Below are 26,151 nucleotides of genomic sequence, written 5' to 3'. Positions count from 1 at the left end.
TGCTGCATAGCTCCAATTGTAAGGTCAGCTCATATGGTCTGAAAAGGGAAAATATTGTGCCAGTATCTCCAACCTTTTACATTGTTCCTCAGTGAGTCCTAAGGCCTCTTCTGCAGCTTCTCTCCTACTCCTTTCTTCTGACAGCGTTTCTGTCAGCTGCGACAGGGCCTGTTGCACTGAATCATACTGCTGCTCTGTCTCTGCAAGCCTACAGCAAATGCAAATACTAAATCAATTTAAGCACAGAAAGGAATATTAAATTTCCTGATCACTCTTTTATTTAATTTACTTGTATTTATTATAGAGGTTCGGGTATGCTGACTAGAGACTGCATTTTTCAGTGAAAAGATTTCACCAGTCTTGGATTACCCAAAATGAAATCATAAATTCATGTTGAGTTTGCTGAATAGTTTCAAGAAAACCAAATCACTCAAAATGTTTCTGTAATGTTAAAATATTTTGTTCTGATCAGACTCAAAAGTTTCTCTTTCTGATTTCACGTATTTTGACATAAGCAAAGGAGGACTAGGGTCACAAAATGGCTGGGAAGTGATTCATTCATAAGGCAATTCAGTCACTGGGCCAGGAAAAAAGAGTGGGAATGATTCTATAGCACAGTGGTTAGGGCACTCTCCCAAGAAGTGGGAGAACCAGGTTCATGTCCCTGCTCCAAAGACTAATTATTTATAAACAGTGGAACAACTTCCACAGGAGAGACTGAGAAAGACCCACACCAGAATATCCCATAGTCCAGTGGCTAGGCACTCTCCTGCAATGTGGGGGACCCAAGTGCAAATCCCTTGCCCACATCAGGCAGAGGGGGGAAATCAAACCTGGGTTTCTCTTACATACCAAGAAAGATTCCTAACCACTGGCCTAAAGATAATAAGGGAGGACAACTCCTCCTTCTCCTCATCTGCTTTCTGTTAATCTAGTTCTCCTTAGCTCTTGTCAAAATCCCCAAAATTGAAACAAAATGCTCAGTTCTGACCCAATTAAAAAAAAATTACTTTTTGATTTCCCGGAAATTTCAAAAATTTCCTTTTCAGTTTGACCTCAAAACCATTTTGTACATTTTTTGGAATTGCCGACTAACTGAAAAATCCATTGTTTGCCCAACTGTAATACTGATCCAGAGTCAAAGTCAAGGCACTCGTAACTTGAATACGACAGGTCTGGTTTTAAAAATAAAATATCACCAAATATACTTCAAATTTTTTCATATTTAAGACTTAATTCAACTATACTCTTAATAATGCCTATTTCTTATATACGCTTTTTATCAGTAGATCTCAAAGTGTTTATAATTATAACTCAAAATGATCTAGACAAACTGGAAACATGGCCTGAATAAACAGGATAAAATTGAATAAGGACAAATGCAAAATATTCCATTTAGGAAGGAACAATCAGTTGCACACATACAAAATGGGAAACGACTGTCTCAGAAGAAGTATTGCGGAAAGAGATCTGGGGGTCATAGTGGACCACAAGGTAAATACGAGTCAACAGTGCAACACTGTTGCAAAAAAAGCAAACATCATTCTGGGATGTATTAGCAGGAGTTTTGTAAGCAAGACAAGAAGTAATTCTTCTGCTGTACTCCACGGTGATTAGGCCTCAACTGGAGTACTGTGTTCAGTTTTGAGTGCCACATTTCAGGAAAGATGTGGACAAACTGGAGAAAGTCCACAGAAGAGCAACAAAAATTATTAAAAGGTCTAGAAAACATGACCTATGACTGAAGATTGAAAAAATTGGGTTTGTTTAGTCTGGAAAAGATTAGACTGAGAAGGGACATGATAACAGTTTTCAAGTACATAAAGGTTGTTACAAGGAGGAGGGAGAAGAATTGTTCTTCTTAACCTGAGGATAAGACAAGAAGCAATGGGCTTAAACTGCAGCAAGGGAGATTTAGGTTGGACATTAGGAAAACTCTGGTGATTAAGCTCTGGAATAAATTATCTATGGAGACTGTGGAATCTCCATCACTGAAGGTTTTTAAGAGCAGATTAGACAAACACCAGTCAGGGATGGTCTAGATAATAATGAGCCCTGGGGCCTGGTCTAGATGACCTCTCGAGGTCCCTCCAGTCCTATGATTCACAATCTTTTTAATGTATATATCCTCAACATCCCTGTGAGGTAAGGAATCATTATCATCCTCATTTTACAGATGGAGAACAAGGCACAGAGGTGCCAAGGTCACACAGGAAGTCTGTGGCAGAGAAGCAAATTGAACTTGGGTCAGCGCCCTAAGCACTGGACCATCCTTCCTCTCTGATAAATTCACTGTAAACATTCCCTTTCTTAAACATCAGTTTTATCTTCCAAAAACAGCCTTGCAAAGAAACAGAAGTGTGAAGCAGTAGAGCAGAAGCAGCATTGTCATAAACAAGAAAAGAAACATCATAAATTGATGTAATCAATCCTGACCTTTTTCTGAGTTCATCTAGTTCCATATTGTCTATTTCAACAATAACTGCAGTTCTCTCTTGTGGAGCTCCTGGGGGAACTTCTGCTCTAGATTCACCCTAGAAAATATAAAATATTAAAATAATACTTTTAAAAAACAAGAACCTGATGACCATGTTTCCAGTTACAAAATCTGTTCTGCCAGTTGTAAAACATTAGTTCCACTAGTTCACTAATTCCATTAGTGTTTGTATCTGATATTCTGTCATTTAATCCTCAAATTCTGGGATTACAACTTCTTAAATGTACACACAAACAGTCTTTGCTTTGCTGCCAGGAGGACATTTCCTATGCAAGCCACAAGACTCAAAGATTCCATGACTTCCATTAGCACATTTACTGTTTGGTCTTCGGGGATTTCTGCATATGAATAAATAAATGGGGTGAGTGAGCAGGCTGAACACTTACAAAAAACAGAGAGAAAGTCTTAAAACAATCCCCAAAGGCCTTCAGTGAGCAGGGGATCAGCTGCACACTGCAGACACAAAAAAAGGACAGACATGGTGGGTTTACACTAAGGGATCCCTACCAATAAACCAGCAAGGTAATGCAGGAAGACTAGTTTAAAAAAAAAAAAAAAGAAAAAAAGAGAGAGTGAGATGGTGGTAAGGCACCCTTCAAAGCTTTAAGGCAATGTTTGTTAAGAACAGGAAAGCAGGAGAACTGAAACGTCATAAGTGTGAAAGAGGCCTACTGGTACAGCTGGCAAAAGTGTTCATTGTTCTATAACAGCAACACCTACCAGGTCTGACAATCTCACTACACCTAGCACACTGCTTTCATAGTAGTTATCTATAAAGAATATCATTTGAAATCTTAAATAAAGCCAGGATCACAATGATCGTTAATATCAGTGCGAGATTCAGGTACAAATACATGCAAGAAGGTGTATGTGCACGTGGACATCTACAGACACACACAACAGAAAATATGCTTCTCTCTCTCTCTCTCACTCACACACAAAATAGGTTTGTAAAAATGTGTGAATCAAGGAAAAGTTGACAAATAGGCTTCTGCCAGACAAATCATATATATTCATCTGCCTGCCTCAGTGCACAAGTAAATTAAGCATTGTAGGTCAATACAAAGGAAGCCTTATTTGCATGTCAACAAGAGGATGTGAAACCAACATGGAGTCAGCAAACTAGAGAATGAACCACAGGGGATCGTCCTTACTCTGGGGACAAAAGCGATGGACTTTGGGGTATAAAAGGAGAAGGGAAAAGAATACCATTTGCTGCTTCACCGAGGAAACAAAAAGAACAGAGCTTTCTTGCATTCATGAAAGAAGATTCCCAGCTATACTGGTTGGAAACATGGGGAGGCTGCTTTAGGTGAGACAAGCCTTCTTTTGACAGATGGTTAACCTGTTAAAGTTTAATCTCCAGAAAGCATATATTGATTTTGTTTTATATGTAACCTGTTTCCACTATTATCCTGACTCACACTCTCTAAATCTTAGCTTTAGATAATAAACGTATGATTGTTTTCATTATAAATATATCTCAGTGCTATGATGTTCATGAGCTGATCCTCAGTTGACAAACAAGCCAATGTGTACACTATCCCCTTGAGATGGCAACCTGATAATTTCCGTGAGTGTCCAGGGGTGAAGGGCTGGACCCTGCAGGGAATGCTCTGAGCACTGGAGGTTGGCGTGTGCCTATCACTAGCCAGCACAGAGACAGCAAGGTCTGCAGAGACCTGGATGTCAGTGCTCGTGTTGGCAAAGAATGTTAGTTTCAGGGAGCCGAGCTACAGCAGGCACAGACAGGACCACTTCAGGCTAAAATCAGGAGTTGGGTCATGAGACTAAAAAGAAAGCAGAGAAAAATACTATGTTCATTTTACCTGAGCAGTATCTTGGAAGGAACTAACTTGCACTGTCTGGTATTCCCTCTCAAGTCTGAAATAACGATTTTGCAGATCAGTGTAACGCAGTTGATTCTCTCTTAGAGTCTGGGATACTGTCTTCAACTGGGCAGACAACACAGCATTCTCTTCTACTGACTGCATTACCTGAAACAATTCAACCTTTCAAAACAAGAGCTAGCAATTCTCTCTGTAAAGAGATATACTGTAGAGATGAGATTTATAGTTAAAAAGAGCAATTGTACAGGCTAAAAAAAGGGCATCAACAGACAGTGTGATGGCAAAGGCAGCAGTTGACAATTTTCAAAAGAAAACAAAGGAGAGATTTTAAAGGGATCCTTTTCCAAAGGTCATCTATAAACATGCATGCACAAATAGAGTTTTGCTCACAAAACGGTGCAAGATAGAAAACTGCACACACAACTGCTTGTGCATACATGTTTGCCTGATTTATAATTGAAAATGGGCTTATCTGCTGATTTTATGGATGCATTTTTAAGGCACTTTGAAAACTTAACACAATATGGCTCAAATACTGTACTAAGTGTGGAGGAATTTCAACTGGGCTCATCTTAACTGCAGTTTTTTTGCTTTGAATGTAATATAGTTTTGGTGCTGCGACTTCTGCATTGCAAACTGCAGGGTCAAGTGGCCCTGTTTCGGTCAAACAATAGCTATAGTTCAAAGACATTCTAGATTTTTATCTTGCCAGTTCCACTCTGAGCCAACTATGTTGTGTGATCTAATGTTGTAGTAATATAAATACACAGTACACAAATTAAATATGCCTTGTTCCCAGATTCAGGTAGATGAAAATATTTCTATATTCACATTAGCTATGCTTCACATTTACCTAGAGCAGTTACAGCTATCACCTGCCCTACCTTTGAGTTCATCTGCTGGAAACGCAGCTCCCTCTGGTGCATCTCCTGAAGACAGCGCTGCAGTTCATTCTGAAGCTGACTCCTCTCAGCTAAAAGACGTTTCACTTGCTCAGGACTGTTTGTACTTCCAACCAGAGTGACTGTTTCTAATGGCTTAAACACCACCCAAAAATTCAAGGTTAAATCTACAGAAATTGATAATGATACACCTCTATCCCAATATAACGCTGTCCTCGGGAGCCAAAAAATCTTACCGTGTTATAGGTGAAACTGCGTTATATTGAATTGCTTTGATCCACTGGAGTGCACAGCCCTGTGAACAGGAGCGCTGCTTTACCACGTTATATCCAAATTCGTGTTATATCAGGTCATGTTATATGGGGTAGAGGTGTATATAATCCATTGTTTTAACACACTTTTAAATCAGTGATGTCTACAGTCCCATTATTATTTCCCTTTCACAAGCTTGTCCCAAGTTTTGAATAAAAACTGTTTTTATTTACATAAACCAGTGGTCCCCAACCTGGGCCAGCCCCCACAGGGTGGGGAAGGGGTTGAGGAGGAGAGGAGGGAGGGAGTTCCACCCAGCCCCATTCTGCCTCCGGCTCCATTCTGGCCCCACCCCAAGTGACAGTTCAGGTGCTGGCTCTGGTCCTGGCCCCAGCCGCAGCTCCAACCACAGCCCCACCTGTGGCCTTCAGCTTCGACTCCTGACCACAGCCCTGGCCCTGACTGTGTCTCTGTTCTTGGCTGTGGCGCGGACACATTCTATTAAGGGTAGGGAGGGGTGCAACACAAAAAGTTTGGGGAACATTGGCATAAACTAACATCCCACTGGTGTTTCCAATCCACCCACTGCAACACTGAGAACATGAATGAAAATGACTCTAAACAAATGAGACTAACTTCACTGATTTTAAGTGTCTCAGTGAAGCAAAAAGGCAGAAAATGAGTGAAAGAAAAACAATGAAAAGCATTTTTAAAGTTCTATCAGTTTTTAGTAACACTGATAAAGAGAGGTGGTTATTTTGCAAGTATGTATTTCAAGCAGAGAGTATCCCTTTACAAAAATACATCATCATTCATTACACTGTATCACAGAAGATGAGCCGTGTCCATCTCTATTTGGCCTGCTATTCTACAATCCTATCCAACTTAAACAACGAAGGGCAGTTTCCTACCTATCATTTCTAGTACCAGTTTTACATATATAATCATACAGTGGGCCTTATACCACTTCCTTCAGGATACTATTCCACACTCAACCAGTCACCACTGTTAGAAAGTTTTACATATTACTCATGATTTGATGATCAGAAATTATTAGTACACTATAGTCTTACTCTTGGCTACTAACTGTTATCATCATTAGCCAAATTAGAAAGGTTAATTTACTCCAACTTTCCTTTGGGTCACAAACATCAAAGATGACATTATGTTAATATAACACTTCTCCTTTGATCGTTATTGTTCATACACAAGATCTGAGGAACACAAGAATTACCAGACTGGATGAGATCTGTGGTCCATCTAGTTCTGTATTCTGTCAGTAACAGCAGTCACTACCAGGTACTTCAGAGGAAGGTGCAAGAAACCTTGCATTGGACACATGTGGGATAACCTTCCCCTCACATCTAGTCTCTGCCTAATTTCCAGCAATCAGAGATTGGCTTGCACCCTGAAACATGAGGTTTAATATCCCAACATGCCATGCACTCACGAAAGCTCATGCTCCAATACGTCTGTTAGTCTACAAGGTGCCACAACTTCTTCGTCTCTCTGAAGTTTCTCTCTGGACTGGACTAGTCTAAATAACCTTCATATCATCTGCAAAGTTTGCTACCTTCCTGCTCACTCCCCATCTAGATCATTAATAAATACATTAAGTAACACTGGATCTCATATACAACTTTGAACCACTTCACTGTTAATTTTTGGCCAAGATAAAAATAAACCATTGATTATTAACTCTTTGTTTTCTGTTTCTTAGCCAAATTTTGACCCAGAACAATACTTTGCTTCTTACCACATGACTATTTATTATTTGTATTATTGTAACACTTAGGAGGACCAGGACCCCATTGTATTGCGTGCCTAAAACACTTAGGTTTTTTAGTAGATTTTTGTAAGGGACCATGTCAAAGACTTTTTGACAGTTTAATTTTGTCAACTAGTTTTTCTTTATTCATTTCTTTACTGAGACATTCAAAGAATGCTTACAAGATATGATTTTCCCTTGCTTAAACCATGAAACCCAATATATCATGATCTCCAGGTACAGATGTTAGGCTTATTGATCTGTAAATCCCTGGATCACCCCTTGAGCTTTATTTAAATATACATACACTATTTGCTATCCTCCAATGCTTTGGTTTCATACTTTGTCATAGTTCTCTTTTTGGAAATGGTTTTCAAGATTAAAAATATTAACTGACCAAGTGCTTCTGTTTGTTTGATTTTTTTTTAAATTTGGTTTGGTTTACCTTGATTGGGTAATTGCTACCAATGGACACAGATTCCTTAACAATCATGTCATGCTGTAATTTCTGTAATTCTGCAATCTGCCGGTCCTTGTCTGCAACAGCCATCTGGTACTGATTTCGTAGTGTTTGGGACTCTGTCAGCAGGAGGTTTTTTTCCATTCTGAACACAAAATATTAAATGAGATGTTAATTATTACATACTGCATAAAAGTTAATGTGAAGAATGAAGCTGGCCTCACTGATTTTGAAAAACTCCATGTTGTGCACACACTCACAGATCAGTAGCTGAAAATACACATCCATGCTCCAGCCCTTCAAAGACTTCTGCTGTTAGAAAGCCTAGAGAACAAGGCATGGAAAAACATACTGCACATACTTTGCTGACAAAGGGAGAGACAGTGATGCTGGCAGACCAGGTGCCAGCTCATGCCATGGCCTCAGGCCTCCCTGAACACTTAAAAATGCACAGCTGGAAACCAGTCTTGCTGACCTGTTTGTTAACATTTAATATCTTCTGATAATGCTAAGTTGATAAGTAAGTGTTAATACTTTACAAGATGATTGTAGCATGCTGCACATACTGATCTCACTTCTCTAGCCCATGGTGTAGTTATATTGATTATTTGCAATGTAAACCTCTGTAATTGTAGAATGTGCTGAACAGGAAAATAATAATTAATAAGGGAAAGGGCTCATCTTCCATACAAGATGGCCCACTAAAGGCAAATGAGGTATTGTGTAGCATCAAAGGAGAGAAAGGCTCTGTTGGTTGCATTCCTAATTCCCTCCAGGAATGAGAGACTTACACATGAACTTATCCCATTCATCTGGACTCTGGAGAGGAGGGGATAAAGATCCCTGAAAAGGAGAAACTGGATCTTTTATGCTGTCTGGGCAAAGATACCTAAAAATAAACATAGTGAGTCCCATGCTGCTTGGCATGGGTTAGCTCTGAAAGACATTTTGGAATTGATAAATTACTACAACTTTACCACATTATGAATCATAGACAAACTCCTCTCTCTCTCTGTGTGTATATATATATATACATACACACACACACACACACATACACACATATACATACACACATATGTATATTCTCGCTTCTGTAACTAACTCTCTCATTTCTTTTTCCTAGTTAATAAACCTTTAGTTAGTTTATTACAAGACTGGCTCCAAGCATTGTCTTTGGTGTGAGATCTAAGGTACAGATTTACCTGGGGTTAGTGACTGGTGTCTTGGGACTGGGAGCAACCTATTTTGTGATCTTTGGTGTAAATGACCATTTGTCACACAGTCTGGTGTGTCCAAAGGGATTGTTTATGACTCCATTATAAGATTACTGTAGTACTTTGGGAGTTCATGTTAGTTACTGGGTTGGTGAAATCTAATTACAGAACATATAACCAGTTTGGGGCATCTGATCTGCTTTTTGACAGTCTTCCCTAAGGGTTGGCACTTTTGGTCACAAGCCTCTCCATACAGCACGACAGACGTAATGAGGGCTTCTGCTAAACTTTAGACGTACCGAAATGCTGATGACCTGGATAGGTTTCATTCAGACTCAAATCACTTTACTAATTGTATCTCTGGGCAACATTGCTCTGAGTGACACTGTCATGCACGACATTATGAGAGAGCAAACCCTTCCCACTTAAGAGTGAAAGTCATTTGTGAGCACTGTGAGGGAACTGGTGGGCAGGTTACTTTGGAATACTCTTCATTCACATCCCTCAGTGGTTAAATCTGATTGCTAGAATTAGGTTTGATGGATTCATGTCTGCTGGCAAGTATTTACTAGTACCAAAGTGGGGCGGGCCTCAGCTCAACAGGAGAGCTTCGATCTCAAGAAAAGAAACTACTTCTTGTAAAAACACTGAGATCCTTTATTTGAACCACAATATCACAAAGATGAGATGGCTTCCAATAACTGCTGGGAAATGCACTAGGTCACTGCATACCAGTCTCAGATTCAGAGTGCAAATGGCTTCTCCTGAAATGAACCATCATAATCTATTTCCCACTTCCAATTGTATGGATGAGTCTGAGCTAGTTGGTTAGAGAGAGAAAAACCCTGTTAATTTCAATGAGTCCTTTCCCGTAAGCTTGAACTAGAAATATCTGACCGGCATCCCAAAAAACATTCAGATCCAGTGGTGTGCCTCCTAAGGGGTGCTAACCATTTAAAAAATTCCCACTGGTTTTCATCCAGGTGAAGGGCACTCAGTTTTTTGCAGGATCAGGCCCAAAGTTTACATACACTTATGTAGCGCCAAAAAGTTTTCCAAAAGTTTGAGACGTGAACAAAATTCAAGTGAACCCCTGCTGGAGCATGGATTCAGCTCAAACCTCAACCTGGGATGACTTTCAGTATTACTATGACTTGAGTTGAGCAATTTGCACAGTTTACAATCTTTCCAACATCTTGAGCTGTCTTATAAAAGCAGTTACAGTTTGTGGGAAAGGCATCTTTTGCATAGAAATGATTAATGGTAAATCTTCTAGGGAGCAATATAACACCTAACAAAGAAATTAATTACAGAGACCCAAACTAAAATTTTACATATCAAAGCCACCAAACAAGAAAAAAAATTCATTTCCCAAGTAGGCCCATTAGAGTCTTTTACGCTGAGCAACATTTCACTATATAAAGGAATGAAGTTAATGAAGAACAAAAGAAAATGTCACAAATAGAATGTCACACGTAATGGAAACCATTTCATAGCAATTTTTTGGTGAACTGTAAACCTTTTTTGTTTATCAGATAATTGTATGAGGATGTTTCATTTTGTCTAGTGTATGTAAGCAATTTATACTTTTTTGTTGAATCCAATATTTGTACCTTAATCCAGCTAGTTCATTCTGGTATGATGATATCTGTATCTCAGTTTCCTCTTGAAAGGCTTTTGTCCGATGCAAGGCTCTCTCAAGGTCATCTACCTTGGTCTTTAGTTTCGCTATCTCAACAGATGCAAGGCTAGCTCCTTCTTTAGCCTACACGAAAAACAGGTTTGGTAAACAAGAATAAAAACTGTATGACAGAAAAATCTCTCTTAGTACCAAAACTATATTTGTAGAAACATGGCTTCCTCTCATTCCTCTCTTGTTTGTACTGGTCCCTGTTGTCTAAGATACCAGTCTGATTTTAATTGTGCTTTCCTTGTTCAACCTGCATTTTTCTTAGTATTTTGCTAAATTAGTGTATTAAAACATCACAAGTCTCCAAGAGAGACAAACTCTTTGCATTTTTCTTTGAACTTTACATAACACATCTAATCAAAGTTTACCAGTCACTCCCTACCCATCTGAAATATTTCCCAATTGCATTTAAGATAATTTATCTCATTGATGCTGTCAGAGGCAATGGGAAATGAAGCCATGCCCTGTTTAGTTTCATGAACTACCTTTGACTTGCTGAGCTCCTGCAGCAGTCTGTCTCGGTCATCCTGAAGACTAGCCATGGACTTAGAAAAGGCATCAATCTGTTGAACATAATTCCCACGCTCTGATGAGAGCCTGGTAATCTCAGAGTCTTGGGTGATTATTGTCTTGCACAAATTTTCTATTTCATCAGCAAGCTGATCAAGAGTGATCTTCTTTTCACCATCAATAAGCACTGGGTTCAAAAAAGTATGTTCTTTGAGTACACTGAAGAGATTTGATTTAAAATAATTCAAGTCAGCTTCAAGTTCATCTGCTCTTTTTTTTTCAGACTTGAGTTCAGATGCATATTTACTCTGAAGTACCTTGAAATCCTCTATTAATCTGTCTCTGTCATCTTGCAAAGCAGTCATAGCTTTTCCAAAGGACTCATTTTGGGATCTCAACTTTTTATTCTGAAATTGTGCTTCTAATAGCCTCGTCTCTGAAGATGCATCAGCTTCCTTCCACAGGAAGTTAGCATTGTGTTCAAATGCTGTCATACTGTATTTATCTTCTACATCTTTTGTATTTTTACCTACTAAATTCTGGACTTCTTGAAACTTGTCCTGAAGTTTTTCACCAGGTTGTACACTAGCCTTGAAATCTTCATTCTGATGTTGCCCGCTTCCCCTAGTTTGTGGTTTCTCTCCAGATTCAGAAACTAACTTCCCTTTGTTTATTGATGAAATTAGAGACTCTAAGTCTTTAACTTTGGAAGTTAATTTTTGATTTTCATGTTCTAAAGATTCTGTACTCTCCTTTTGCAATTTATTAGTCAGCTGCATTTCTTTGATTTGTTTCTGAAGATCAGTTTTTTCCTGTTCAAGGTTCTTAATGCAATCCAGTTGCTGTTTAAGCAACTCTTTCAACTGATGATCTTTCAATGACAAAACTTGGTTAAGATCTTCCCTGTATTTTATTAGCTGTGCACTTTGCATTGCATTTTCAGAATGAAGATCATCTATCCGATTCAAAAGTTTTCTTAATTCTTGTTTCAGAGCACTGTTCTCACTAGCACTGTTCACTAATAGACTGTCTTTCTGACTTAAAACATTTTGGTGATGATGCTCCAGATCTTTGTATTTAGAAAAGAGATCATCTCTGTCATACTGGAGAGATGACATTGATTTTTTAAAGGCATCAATTTCACTGGCAATCTCAGCCTTATCTTCAATTGCTTTGTGTGCTTTAATCTGGAGATTTTTCAATTCATTTTCCATCCTCTGACAGGCCTCATCAGATTGTTCTCTCTCTTTTTGCAGAGACCTTATCTGCTGTTCATACTCATTAATCTGTTTTCTATGCTGAGTCTGTATCTGAGTTAGATATCCAGAAATCTCCCCACCCTTAGAAGAAATCAGTAGAGAAATTTCTGTATCTTTGTTGTTCAGCATTACCTTCATTTGCTGAGAAATGGCAATCTGTTTTTCCAACTCTGCATGGATCTTTTCCTTTTCAAATAGAAGTTGTTGTAATTCCTGTTCTTTTCTAGCAAAATTACTTTCCAATGCTTTTATCTCTCTTCCTGCATCACTACTATGCTCTATAAGATGATTAAGAGAATTATTTTCTTTAAGCAGTGCTTGCAAAGCTTCCTCTTTGGACTGAAGAGCAATCTCTAATTCTTGTTGTCTGTTGATAAGAGTCACGTTTTCTTCTTTTATTCTACAGAGCTCACTGTAGTGTTGTGTATCTACAGCTTTTTGCCACAAATGCATTTCATTCTTGGATTCTTCTAACATGGAATACTTAATCGTCAATTCCTGTATCTGAGCCACTTTGTCCTTCATTTCTTCTTGTAAGGACATTATTTTCTTACTACTGTCCTCCATCTGTTTCTCTTTATTTTGAATAACCTCTCTGAACTGTATTTCCCAGGTTTTCATTTCACCAATTACCCGGTCTCGGTCATTTTGAAGAGAGGACATACATTTTGTAAAAGCTGCTAATCTGGCCAAAGCTGTATTCAAATTAGCTTGAAGTTTCTTGTTTTGAGAGTCCTTAATATTGATTTCCTCTTGCAACTGATGAAGCTCACTAACAGCCCTGTCTTTCTCCCTCTGAAGAATATTATGTCTTTCCTCAAGGTTCAACCATTCTCTTTTGTGAACTGTTTTCAGTTGCTCACGGCCAAGCTCTAATTCTCTCTCAAATTCTCTCCTTTGAATTTGTAGTTGGTCTTCTTTCTTCTTAAGTTCCCTTTTCCCACTTAAATTCTCAGCTGCAAGTCTTTCCAGCTCACTCTTTGACTCATCCAACAAAGCTTTTTGGGAAGAAAGCTTTTCATTCAGATTGTCTATTTCTTCATTTGACTTGGCAAGCCTTTCTGTGGTATTATTTAGATCTTTTTCAAATTTTTCACTCTTTGACTGTGATAATTTCACAGATCTTTCCAAGTCCAGAATCAGTTCCTGGAATTTAATAGAATCTTTTTGCAACTGGTTAATTTCTTGCTGCTTTTCCTTTAAGAGTTCTTGCAATTCTTTGGTTTTGTTTTTTGTACCACTATTGTTCCTCTGGGCACATTTCACTTTCTCCTCAAATACTTTTACAAGATGCAACTGTTGTTCCTCTTTTTCCCTAATCACACTACATTTCTCTGCCTTTAAGTCTTCCAACTGTTGAATTAGCAAATTGTTTTGTAACTGTGCAGATTTCAGCCTGTCTGTCAGCTGATCCACTTTTTTTATATGGTTGAGCAACTCTGTCTCCAGAAATTCTCTCTCATTTTTTACTTTGTAAGAAGTTTCTTGCACATTTTCAAGTTCTTCCTGTAGGAGACACTTGTCATCTTCTAAAATCTTAACTCTCTCATTTAAGCTAACAATTTCTTGTCTAAGACTTCTAGATTCATTTTCTAACTTTGATAGACAGTTGTTTTTCTGGTCCAAAGATTCTTCAGTTTCTTTTACTCTTTCTGAAATCAATTCTCTCTTCTGCTCTAGGATACGCATATTTCTCTCTTTTATTGAAATATCATCATTTAATAAAGCAATCTGCTTCAATAATGATTCTCTTTCATTTAATACATCACTGATTTTAGACTGCATATCAGTTTGGGACACTTCCATTTGAACTTGCAGATTTTCCAAAGCTAATCTAGTTACATTCATGTCATTATGAAAGACCTCATTTTCATTCTCTGTTTTCTCTAAAGCCTGCTTTAAGTTTTCAGAAGTGTGTTTCAATTGCTCATTTTCCTCCATTAGCTGCTTGTTCTGCAGAGCAGCTTCATGAAGATGATGCTGGTATTCTTCCATCCTTGATGCATGTTCATGTGTCTGCCTTTCCGCTTCACTCTGTAGTTCATCAATTTCCAATTGTTTGGATTCAGCAAATGGTTTCAATTGGTCCTTTATATCTTTGTTTTCATTAATGACTTCTTGAAGCTGTTTCTCAAGCTCATGTTTTTCAGATTCCCTTTCACTCAATCTGTGAATAGCTTCTTGCTTTTCTTTTCTAGTGACATCGATAACCTGCCTCATTTCTGCTATTTTGCTACTGATATTCTCATATGCTTGCAGAAGTGACTCATATTCCTGCTTTAATTCATTATGTTTAGCTTTCCATCCTGTTAATTCAACTGTCTGAGAATCTTTTAAGGTATTGAGTTGGAAAGAAAAAGCCTCTTTCTCCTGAACTATAGTCTCCATGGTAGATTTAAGACTTTCACATGCAGCAGTTAGGTTTTCATTTTCAGTTAACAGTCTAGCATTTTCAGAAACAAGGGTCTCCTCTTCACACAATGAAGAAACAGTATCTGAGTTTTGTTTTTCTCTGCCAAGTTCAGACAACAAGCGTTCAAGAGTACATGCTTTATTGGTCAGTTCTTCTTTTTCTAACATTATTCTATCAACCTGATCTTTCAGAAATTTGTTCTCTTTCAGGGCTTCCTTGCGTGATATTAAGGCTGCTTGGAGCTTTCTTTGGAGACGTTCTCTGGGCTTTTCATCTGCAGCATTCTTTTGCTCTTGTGGTTGAAACTCATCCACATTTATATTTTTCTCAATCTGCTCTGGGGTTGGTTTTGATTGTTTCTGAATTTGATAGTTTGTTCCTTCTATCAGCTTAGCTCTATCAGAATGATCAAGTTCCAGTGACTGAACACAGATGTGTCTGTTTTGTAATCTCCCATGCAGCAAATCATTTTCTGAATGTGACTGTACCGGTTCCTTGTCAGTGGCATTTTTATCTTTAACTTTCTTGCATAATACCATAGTATTGCTAACCTCAGAAGCTTCTACCGCCTTCTCACGTAACGTACTTAACTCCATCAACAGTTCTTTGTTTTCTTCGCTGAAATGTTTTAATTCCTTTCTCATATTGAGTAATTCTGCATTGGATTTCTCCAAACTGTTGATGAACTCCTCTCTCTCTCTCTTCATGTCTTCAAATGCCATTTTAAAATGTTTGGCTTCTTTCTGGCTTTCCTGCAAACTGAGCTGTAACTGCACAGCTTCTTTCAATATTTCCTTTTCCTGATCAAACTTATCTTTGAAATCCATTAGAGTACAACGCAGTTCCTTAATTTCCTCATTCTTTTCTGCAACTTGTATATTGGCTTGTTCAAGATCAACCTTCAATTTTTCAGATTCCTTTTGGATAGTCTTGTAATCCTCTACACTCTTTTTAATTATAGTTTCCTTCTCGTTATTCATGCGTTCAATCATAGTTTTAAGATCCATTACCTCAGTCTCATATTTTTCCAACTTTTCTTGCAGTTGACCTATCTCAACTAACAGGCTGTCTTTGTGTTGCTCATAGTGCTGTTCCAGCTGACTCACAGAATTCTTCAAGTTTACTGTCTCTTCTGTTTTCTCCCCAAGTTCAACTGCCGTCTTCCTCAATTCATCCTTTAACCTTTTTATTTCTTCACAAAGTTTTGTATAGTCATTACTTAGTTTCTCTAACTCACTGTCTTTCACTGTCATTTCAAATACTGCCTGTTCTGATTCTCCTAACACATTTTTAACCTCATATTTTTGTTCAACTGATTCCAACTTGCTTTGGTCAATAGTTTCTTGTCCTTGAAGTGCTGCTACATGAGACTCCAACTCTTTCCGTAGAGAGTATATTAGCAACTGATTACAATCAAATTCTTTACACTTTCTCTGATGAACTTCCTGGAGTGCTTTGTGTTCATTTTTGAGGAGTTCAAGGTCTTTAGTTTGTTCATCAAATACTGCTACAAGTTTAGCATATTCTTTTTTTTCTTTCTTCAATTTCTTAATATTTTCTTTCCAGGTCAAAAGTGACGCCTGAAGTTTCTTTTGAAGGATTTCTTTATCTCCTTCTAATTGACCTGGCTGACTAACTTCATTATTGAAATCCACAGAATTACCACCAATGTCCCCCACATAAGCTTCTACCAAATTAGTATCTTTCAATAATTCCTCCTCGTCTACAATTTCAGCCTTGAGATTTTCAAGAGTTGCAAGAAGTTGAGAACGTTCCTCTCCATATTCTCTGTCTTTCTCACTAAGTACAGACTGCATGTGAGCAAGCATAGAGTCCTTTTCCTGCATGGACTTTAGGTTTTGCTCAGATACTTTTTCTTTTTCAGCAAGGACATCTTTTAACTTTGCAACACTGTCCTTGAGCTGCTCCAAACTGAATACTTTGGCAGAAAAACTTTCATTCATGTTATTTATCTTGGACTCTTTCTCAAACAGCTGTTGCTTCAGAGTTTCAAGATGGGATTCAAGATCTTTATTTTGTGTTTCAACAAGTTTCAACTGATGTGTTAACTCATCAACCCTCTTCAATAATTCCTCCATTTTTTTATGCTCTTCTTCTATTTCTTCCTGTCCAATCCTTTCAAGTTTTCCAACTTTTTGCATTAGGTCTTTTCTTATTATCAATGCAGCTTGAAGCTTCTTTTTCAGGATCTCTTTTTCCTTAACTAGTTTCTCAAGATTAAACTGAAGCTGCTCTTTTTCACTTAGTAAGTCATTAAATGCAGTTTCTTTGTTGCTTAATTTAACCTGATTATGTTGCAGTTCTGTCTTACAATCTTCAAGTTGCTGGGATACTCTATTAATATTTTCTACTAAACTACTCTGAAGAGCTTCCAGGTGCTGTAGTTTGGTGTTTAATATATTTCGCTCTTCAGAAAACTTCACCATTTCATTAGACATGGATTCCATGACTTGAGCAACAAAACAATCCTTTTCTTTCAGCTGCTGATTTAGTGCAGAAATTATATCGCTCTGCTGGTTAGCCTCTGAAGTTAAATTTTCTACATGGAGGTCTTTTTCCTTCATTTCTTCTAGGAGACTCATTATTTTATTACCTTCAATGTTCAACTTCTCATGACTGATTTTGAGATCTTTTTCTGATTTATCTAGCTTCTCTTGAAGCAAATTGACTTCCTTGTTCATTTCTGATAACATTTTTTCTCTTTCTTCCACAAGAGACTGTTGTTTATATAACGTGTCTTTGACAGTGGCCATTTCTTTTGACAGACATTCAATTTCAGAATGACAGGTATTTTTCACCTTTTCAAGATCATTCTGCAACAGCTCCTTTTCTTTCTCTATCAACTGCATACTTTTTAACTTATCTTTTATAATATCCATTTCTTTCTCCTTTTCTAAAAGAAGCAGTTGAAATTCCTCTCCTTCCATTTCTTTGCTCAGAATAGTGGATACCATGGCAGAGAATCTTTCCAGTTTAGTTTTACTACTACTAACTTGCTGACCAACATCTGAAGTCTCTGCATCCTTTTCTTTGAAGAAATGTCTGCTACTAAGTAATGCAGATAGGCTTTTAGTTAGCTCCTCTTTTATAACATCCAGCTCTTGCTGTAAAGACTGGATTTTACCATCCTTTGGTTTCATTTCACTTTCTAAACTGCTCAGCTGCTCTTTAAGAATAGCATTTTGCTGAGTTGCCCTATTAAGGTCTGTTACCCACTTGTTTTCTGACTCAACTAGACTTTGTTCTAACTTTTCAATTTTAAGCTTTAATTCAGAGACTTCTTCACCCTTCACACTAACCTGCATCTGTAACTGCTCTTTTTCATTCTTCATTTCCAGCTTGACAGCGTCAATCTGCATTCTTGAGTAATTCTCAGTGACTACTAGTTTTTCATGAATTTCTTGTAGTTCTTCTGTTTTTTGCTGTAACTGAGTTTGGTATGTAATAAGTTCTTTGTTTTCTACAATCAACTTATCAATAATCTCTTGTAAGAGAATTTTCTCCTTCACTAAAGAATCCACCTGTTGCTGCAATCTCTCTATTACAAGAGCGCTGTCACGGCAGTCCTGAGAGGATTTGAAATGTACATTGTTCAGCTCAGACTTTAAATGTTCAATATTTTTAGCCTGTTCAGTGCACTGCACATAGAGAGTCTGTAAAGTTAATTCTTTTTGCTGTGTATCTTGTTTCCATATATTTATTTGGTCCTGGGCTTTTAGGTGTTCACGTTTTACAGAGTCCAGTTCAACTGTCAGAGAATCAATTTTCTTCTGGTTAATAGCAAAACTGTCATCTTTTTCCTGCAAAACACTAGTAAGGCTTTTCACAGCTGCAGCACTTTTCTCTAGTTCCTCTCTAAGCATCTCTATCTCATTAGTAAGAGCACAAATGTTGCGCTCTGCCAGCTGTACACTGACATCTTTTTCATTTACCGAATTAAGTAGCCCGGCTATAACTTCCTCCTTCTTACTAAGTGATACATTAAGTGTATTTCTTTGCTCATACTGAGCTGCAAACTTTTCCTGCAGAGATAAGAAAGCATTTTCTTTTTCCTGTGCCAGTTCTTTGGACTTTTGTATCTCTTGTGTCAGTTCATGCATCTGACTCTGAAGCTGAGAAACTAACTGTATCTTCTCTTCATCTTCACTTGCTCTGTCACTTAGCTTTTTGAGGAGACTTGTTTTTTCCACAAGAGAAGATTCTTTTTCTAGCATGGACTGGCTAATATCATTTATTACTTTCTTCTGATCATTTATCTCTTTTTTTAGTTTTAGTGTGGCTTCTTCCAGATCTGTAACCTGGTTCCTTAAGACCTCACATTCTCTCTCTTTGTCATGAAGATCTGTCTTCAATTTATCATTGACTAATGTGGCACAACTGACAGCCAATTCCTTCTCTAGAACTATTGTTTTTAACTGTTCCGCTTCAGAGGTCAAGGACTCTAACTGTTTTTGCTGCATACAGAAAGACTCCTGTACTTCAGAAATGTGTGCTTTCAAATTAACATATTCATCTATCTTTTGCTTTAAAGACTCGTCTTTCTGTATAACTGACTGATTCAATTCTGCTGTTTTTTCCACCATATTTTTAAGCTGACACTGAAGGTCAGAAATTATCTCCATATTCTCAGACAGCTGAAATCTAAGCAAATCAGACTCCTCAGATTTATCTTTAAACAACTTTAATTCTTGGGTTTGCTTCTTAAATTCAATTTCTTTTTCTTGTGCTGCCTCTCTAAGCTGACTGGTTTCAGAGCTCAGAGCTTGTACTTGATTTTGCAAATCTGAAATTATTTTCAAATGCTGCCCTTCTCCTGCCACTTTGTTTTCTTTCATTTGCTGAATCAAAGCTTCCTTCTCAGAAAGGAGAGCTTCTTTTTCCTCAACACCAATTTTTAATTTTTCATTTTCAATGGTTAGGCTATCAATTTGGTGCTTCAAAGCTAAAATATTATCATCTTGCTGAGACATGTGTGAAGTCAAGGCAGATATTTCATCTGACTTTTTCAGTACTGTAGCATTAACTGTTTCAATATCTACTTTCAATTTTTCATTTTCTAGATTTAGTATGTGTGCTTGGTGCTTAACTGACACAATTTCTGACTGGTGCTGCGTCAAATGAGACTGAAGATCAGCACATTCGCTTGACTTTTTGCTGCATATAACTGAAATGTCTTCCTTTTCATGTTTCAGCACAACCCCTTCCTTCCTTAGTAGTTCTACTTGGTTATTTAACATGGCATTTTTTTCCGTTTTCTCAGCAACCTGCTTATGTAGATTCTCAAGCTCTACATATTGATTTTTTATAGTAAAATCTCTCTCTTCCACTGACTGAGATAACTTTATATTTGTCTCCTTAAGCTTTCGAACTTCATCCTGTAACTTTTCCATATCCACTTTATTTTCCTCTACTTGCTTACGTAAGGAAACATTATGAAGGATTTGTTCTTCTTTAACTTCAAAATCCACAGTTATGTCCTGAATTTGTTTCTGCAGTAATAATATTTTTTCCTCACTCTGGCTGAGCTGTTGGACTAGGGTGTTACATTCAGCCAACTTACTATTTAGCATTTCTTCTTTTTCTACTTCTCTGTCTTTAGCATCCTTCAATTGAATGATGAATGATTGTATTTGTTCATGTAACTCTTGTGTCAGCTCCCTGCTTTCAGACAGCTGATTTGTTAGCACATTGCATTCCTTTGTTTTCTCTAGCAGCTGCTCTGTGACTGAATTTTCTTTTTGCTCTACAAGTGTTGAAAGTTGCTCAACCTTTTTCATTAACACCTCTTTACCATAATTTAGCTCTGACAGTGTTTTCTGGTACTCTGTTTCACTGACAGATAGCTTATTCTCCATCTCTGCTACAACCTTGTTTCTCTTCAACAACTCACAGTCGTTCATGTCCAATAGTTTGGACAAACTCTCATTTTCATTGGCTAATTGTTGCTTTTCTTTTTCCACAGCATCGATGATATTTCTCAGATCTTCATTTCCTTTTATTTGCTCTGACAAATCTTTTTCTTTCCCCTCAAGAGCTGCTTGCAACTGCTTATTAATTAAAAGAACTGTCTGTGTCTCTGCTTCCATCTTACTAACTATTTCTTCTCTTTCAGTTACGTGGTTCTTAAGTTCTTCAAATTGCATCTCTTTGGCTTTCAGGTCTCCAATTAATTTATGTTTAGTCTCTTCACTTTGCTGCTCCACAATCTGAAGTTTTTGCTCCAACGATGTAATCATCTCTAGTTTCTCTCGTAAAACTTTTTTAACTGTTTCTTGACGTTCAGTATGTTCTGCAAGCTGTCTGGATAACTTAGCCAATTCTTCATCTTTATTTGCAGCTTCCAAAACTAGCTTGTTGTATAACTCTTTAACTGATTTTAACTCCTTCTCAAAACTCTGTTCTTTGTTCTCCTTCTCTTTAAGCAAACTCTTTAGTTTCTCCTTTATAGAGCTGTTTTCATCAAGCTGGGATTTCAAATATTTAGTTTCTTCCCTGTGCTTTGTCTCAGTTTCTTGTAGTTTTTCAGAAGTTTTATTAATTTGCTCTTTCAGCAAAGTAATCTGTGACTCACATTCCATGAGTTTGTTATGGTATGTAACCTTGTTGGACTTGATTTCAGAACGTAGATCCTTAATTGTTATGCTGTTCTCACTGATTTGCCTTATCAACTCCTCATTTTCTTTGGTTTTAGCATCAGTCTGGCTTTTAAATTTCTCCAGTTCCAACCCCATTATATTACTCTGCTCAGAAAGTACAGAAATCTTCATGCTTGTATCTCTTACATCAGCTGTTTGAACTTCTTTGAGTAAGTGGGTTTCCCTTTCAGCCTTTGTCAATGCTTCTTCCATTTCTCTTATTTCTTCTTCTTTGCACTGGATCTGGCGTTTTAGAATGACAATCTGTTCAGAATACTCAGTCATACTGGAAGAGAGAGCAGACATTTCTTTGTCTTTTTCCACTAGTACTTCCTTGAGGTTGTCAATTTCTCTTTCACGTCGCTGGAGGTCTTGAATTAGTTGAGATCTCTCCTCTAAATGGTTTGTGTTCAATCTGTCAAGTTCTTCATTTGTCTGGTTAAGTTCCAATTGCATCAATTCTACCACGGTATCTTGTTTCAAGGTCTAAACATCAAGAAAACAATGTTAAAATATACGTTATTTGAGAGGAAAAACTGCTCTCCTGCTTCTAGTACTCAAAGCTAAATAATCAGTCTCATTAAACAATGCTTGAACTAAAAACCTGTATAATGATATAGTAACAAATTACCTTATATACTAGATCATAAGCTGGTTCGTTTATACGCCCCTCACCCCCTGAAGATGGATAAGTAAAAATGGAAAAAAAATGATAACCCATTCATAAACCGACCCTATAATTCAGGGGTCAGTACACTTTGGCTCCCAGGCCATCAGGATACGCTGCTGGTGGTCCAAGATGGTTTGTTTACCTTGAGCGTCTGCAGGCACATATGTAAACCTAAGTAAAAAAGTGTCCTGGCACGCCAGCTGCTTACCTTGACAGGCCGGGACAGCAACTGGTGGGGACATTTTTTTTGTGGGGGGCAGGGGGCGAAGGGGGGAGAATCTGGGAGTCAGGGGAGTAACCCCTGTGACCACCACCCACATGACCCCACCCCTAGCCTGGAACCCCCATGCTCTCCCCATCCCATCCTTTCTCACCTTATCTGGGGAGGGCCGGGAAGGATGTCTCTGACCTGGCCAGAGCTGCTCCAGCAGGCTGGGCAGCGCGGCCACAGCCTGTTCCAGTGGGCCAGACCGGGCGGCGTGGCCGCAGCATGTTCCAGCAGGCTGGGCCAGGTGGCGAGGCTGCAGCGTACTCCAGTGCACGGGCGGCTCGGCCATAGCCTGCTTTGGGGGGTAGGGCCAAGCGGCACAGCTGCAGCCTGCCAGCCCCGGAGCTGCAGCTGCTTTGGAGGCTCAGGGGAGAGCAGCGTGGCCAGAAGCGGAGAGACTCTGGCCCTGCCTCTTTCCTTCTGGCTGTGCTGCCTCTCCTTCCTCCCTCTGTTGGGGGGAGGGGCTGTGTCCTACCTCTCCCTCTCTATATCCATTCATAAGCCAACTCCCATCTCTGGTGCTTCTTTTTACTAAAAAAATTCGGCTTATGAATGTGTATATACAGTAATGAAGAGTTATTTTATTATGACTTTCATATTCAAAAAAGTTTAAATGGCAAGTATTTTTAATTCTTCAATATTCTACTAGACAATTATAATGTATCAAGCCAAACTAAGCACATGTAAAAAAATGTCCACATCACTTTAATGAGTTACCTTTTCTTTAAATGTAGAAACTTTTTCTGTTAGATCATTGATAGCTATTTTCTGTTCAGTGCACTCCACTTCATACGCATTGTACTTTTTCAAGACTTCATCCAGCTTAACATAAAAGAAAATTTTCAAGGAGATAGGTAAGTACATAAAAGAAATAATGCCTATGTCTGTAAATTACAACCCTGAATTTAAGTTTACATTAATTCTGATTTATAAAGAAACTGATATACAGTCTTGTGATGGAGTAGGGGCTGTCTGTGTGGGAAATGGGAGAGCAGGGGAGGACTTTAGGGGATGGACGATACCGGAGCCTGTAACCTGAACTAGGTAAGGGAGGGGAAAAGTCAACATCTTGGCCCGGGAAGGAGGACAAAGAAAGGAAGTGGCTGGAGGAAAGCAGTTTGGGTTTGGGCTTGGGGCTGTGTGGGCGGGATTCAGGGTATCCTAGCTAGGATCCAAGCACCCTAAAAGCCCAGAAGGACTCGATGGAGGGGTCCTGACTGTGCCTGCAAGCTCTGCTGTAACCTGTGTTCCTGTTGTCCAATAAACCTTCTGTTTTACTGGCTGGCTAAAAGTCACTGTGCGTCCCAGGAAGAGGGATGCAGGACCGGACTCCCCACACTCCGTGACAACTGGTGGCAGGGGTGGGATATACTGCACCCCGTGGACGGCGCTTCCTGTAATAAGTGATTGGGGAGCAGTAAAACGAAGGGGTGGTTAACCCCTGGGAGTGTGTGCCCAGTGAGAAGGACTTTGCAGTAACAGAGTCCCCCGGGGGATTGCAGTGAGCAGTCCCGGGGCGGAGGAGTCTGCAGCTTGACCCTGGCAGAGAGGTGGTGACCTCAAGAAGGGCTGGTGCACTAGGGGTCCCCCTGGAAACCGTGGGGAGCGGCGAGCACCCCGACCTGTGAGTGGCCAGCAGGAAAATGTATGCCAACCGGCGCAAGTGTGACCTGCTGGAGCTGTGCAAGCAGAGGGGGCTGCGCCCGGGGAGGCTCACCAAGGACCAGCTGATTGCCCAGCTGGAGCAGGGAGACCGCATGAATGAACGGAGCCCTGTCTCCGAGGGAAGCAGCCTGGTAGATGCGGCGCAGGCACCAGTGTCTGTCCCCGCTGGGAGTGGTCAGCTGGCGGATGAGGGCTTCCCGAGACCCCCCCTTCCTAAGCCTAGGGGAAGGGCGAGGAGGAGCCCAGTGAATACCGAGGGCACCGTGACCCCCCCGGCCAGCAGGGAATCCTGCCAGCGAAGCTCACCCCCCAGCAGGGGAACCCCCCGGCGACGCTTGGCATCCGTGGAGCGGATGCGGCTGGAATATGAAAGGGAGCTAAAACGGAAGGAGCTCAAGTTAAAGAGGCAAGAGCTGGAGAAGAAGGTGAAACAGCGTAAACATAAGGAAAACCAGCATAAACATGAGCGGAAGAAGAAGAAGAAACAGCGTAAACATGAGCTGGACCTGGCCCAACTGAGGACCAGTGAGGCCCTGGCTGCGGTAAGTGAGGGGGGACCCAAGCCTACAAAGAGCTTTAATAAGCACTTGCTGGCCCAGCGTAAGGAGGGGAAGGACATAGATACCTTCCTGAAGGCCTTTGAAAATGCCTGCGAGCTGCACAGGGTTGACCCTGCAGACAGGATCGCAGTTCTCACCCCCTTACTGGACTCCACAGCCGTGGAGGTGTACAGCCGACTGAAAGGTGCGGAGGCAAGGGACTACGAACTGTTCAAACAGGCCCTGCTCCGCGAGTTTGGGCTGACTCCGGAGATGTACCGAAAAAAGTTCCGGAGCCAGCGTAAAACCCGTGAGGTCACATACCTACAACTGGTCAACCGGGCGCAGGGGTATGCCCGCAAGTGGACAGCTGGGGCCCAAACTAAAGAGGACCTGCTTGACCTATTCATGCTAGAGCACCTGTACGAGCAGTGCCCATCCGACTTGAGGCTGTGGTTGATGGACCAGAAGCTGGAGAACCCACAGCACTCAGGCCAGCTGGCCGACCAATTTGTGGACAGTCGGGCAGGGGATGGCAGGAAGGAGTCTCGAAGGAGCAGGCTTGCCTCAACGCAGAGAGAAAGTCATCATGGGACCTCCCAAAGGGGGCCTATGGAGAACCCCCAAAAAGGGGAACATCCAGCATCAGGTCCCTCCGACCCACTCAAGGGGACCCACGAAACATGGGCTGCTATCGCTGTGGCCAACGAGGCCACATACGGGCCCAGTGCCCCAAGCTCAGGAACAAACCAAGCAGACCCAACCCGCAGAGGGTGGACTGGGTAAAAGCCCAATCGGAGGAGGGGCTACATTCCCAGGAAAAGGTGGCTGGCAACATACCACCTGTGAAGAAGGGAGGAGGTCCCCAGGTCAGCTCCTCTGGGGGGCTGGATGCTCCAGGCTCCAGGTTTTTGGTTTACCGGATGGGCGCGGGGCTGCCCCTCCGGAAAGAGTGCATTGTTTCCCTGGAGGTAGATGGGAGGGAGGTCACGGGGTACTGGAACACAGGCACAGAGGTGACACTGGCCCGGCCCGAGGTGGTGGCCTCAGATCGGATGGTGCCCAACACCTACCTGACCCTAATGGGCGTGGGCGGGACCCCATTCAAGGTGCCCATGGCCAAAGTACATCTGAAGTGGGAGGCCAAGGAGGGCCCCAAGGACGTGAGGATACACCCACATTTGCCCACGGACGTGTTAATGGGAGGGGACCTCGAGGACTGGCCTAGTAACACCCAGAGTGCCCTGGTCGTGACTCGTGGTCAGAGTCGGCAAAGGGCACTGCACCCCGACAACGGGGAAGGTACTCAACCCAAGGTGCAGGACCCTAACCTAGGGGGCGGGAAACGCCCAGGGGCACGGTTCAGAAAGGCTGCGGCCTCAGATCCAGCCAGCAAGAGAGAGCCGGTCCCCATCCCTGTCCCAGCTGCTGAGTTCCAGGCCGAGTTGCAAAAAGATCCATCCTTGCGGAAGCCCAGGAACCGGGCTGACCTTAGTGCGGTACAGACCATGAGGAGAGGTTGTAAGAAGAGGTTC

General features: G+C 40.3%; 1 protein-coding gene across 10 annotated transcripts in view; it reads right to left on the bottom strand.

The window, feature by feature from the left end:
• Window positions 1–26,151, bottom strand: part of LOC115650327 (golgin subfamily B member 1-like) — a 76,484-nt gene that overhangs the window by 8,760 nt on the left and 41,573 nt on the right. For all 10 annotated transcript variants that reach the window (XM_030560087.1, XM_030560095.1, XM_030560092.1 and 7 more), the window contains 8 exons: window positions 23,130–23,234; window positions 11,122–21,960; window positions 10,560–10,711; window positions 7,715–7,874; window positions 5,232–5,384; window positions 4,327–4,494; window positions 2,437–2,534; window positions 74–208 (listed from right to left, as the gene is read on the bottom strand). In XM_030560087.1, coding sequence (XP_030415947.1) covers window positions 74–208; window positions 2,437–2,534; window positions 4,327–4,494; window positions 5,232–5,384; window positions 7,715–7,874; window positions 10,560–10,711; window positions 11,122–21,960; window positions 23,130–23,234 — 11,810 coding nt within the window. The remainder of the gene's footprint in view (window positions 1–73; window positions 209–2,436; window positions 2,535–4,326; window positions 4,495–5,231; window positions 5,385–7,714; window positions 7,875–10,559; window positions 10,712–11,121; window positions 21,961–23,129; window positions 23,235–26,151) is intronic.

This window comes from Gopherus evgoodei, chromosome 4, assembly GCF_007399415.2.
Source record: "Gopherus evgoodei ecotype Sinaloan lineage chromosome 4, rGopEvg1_v1.p, whole genome shotgun sequence".
Lineage (NCBI taxonomy): Eukaryota > Metazoa > Chordata > Testudines > Testudinidae > Gopherus > Gopherus evgoodei.
This window is presented reverse-complemented; position numbering and strand designations above follow the sequence as displayed.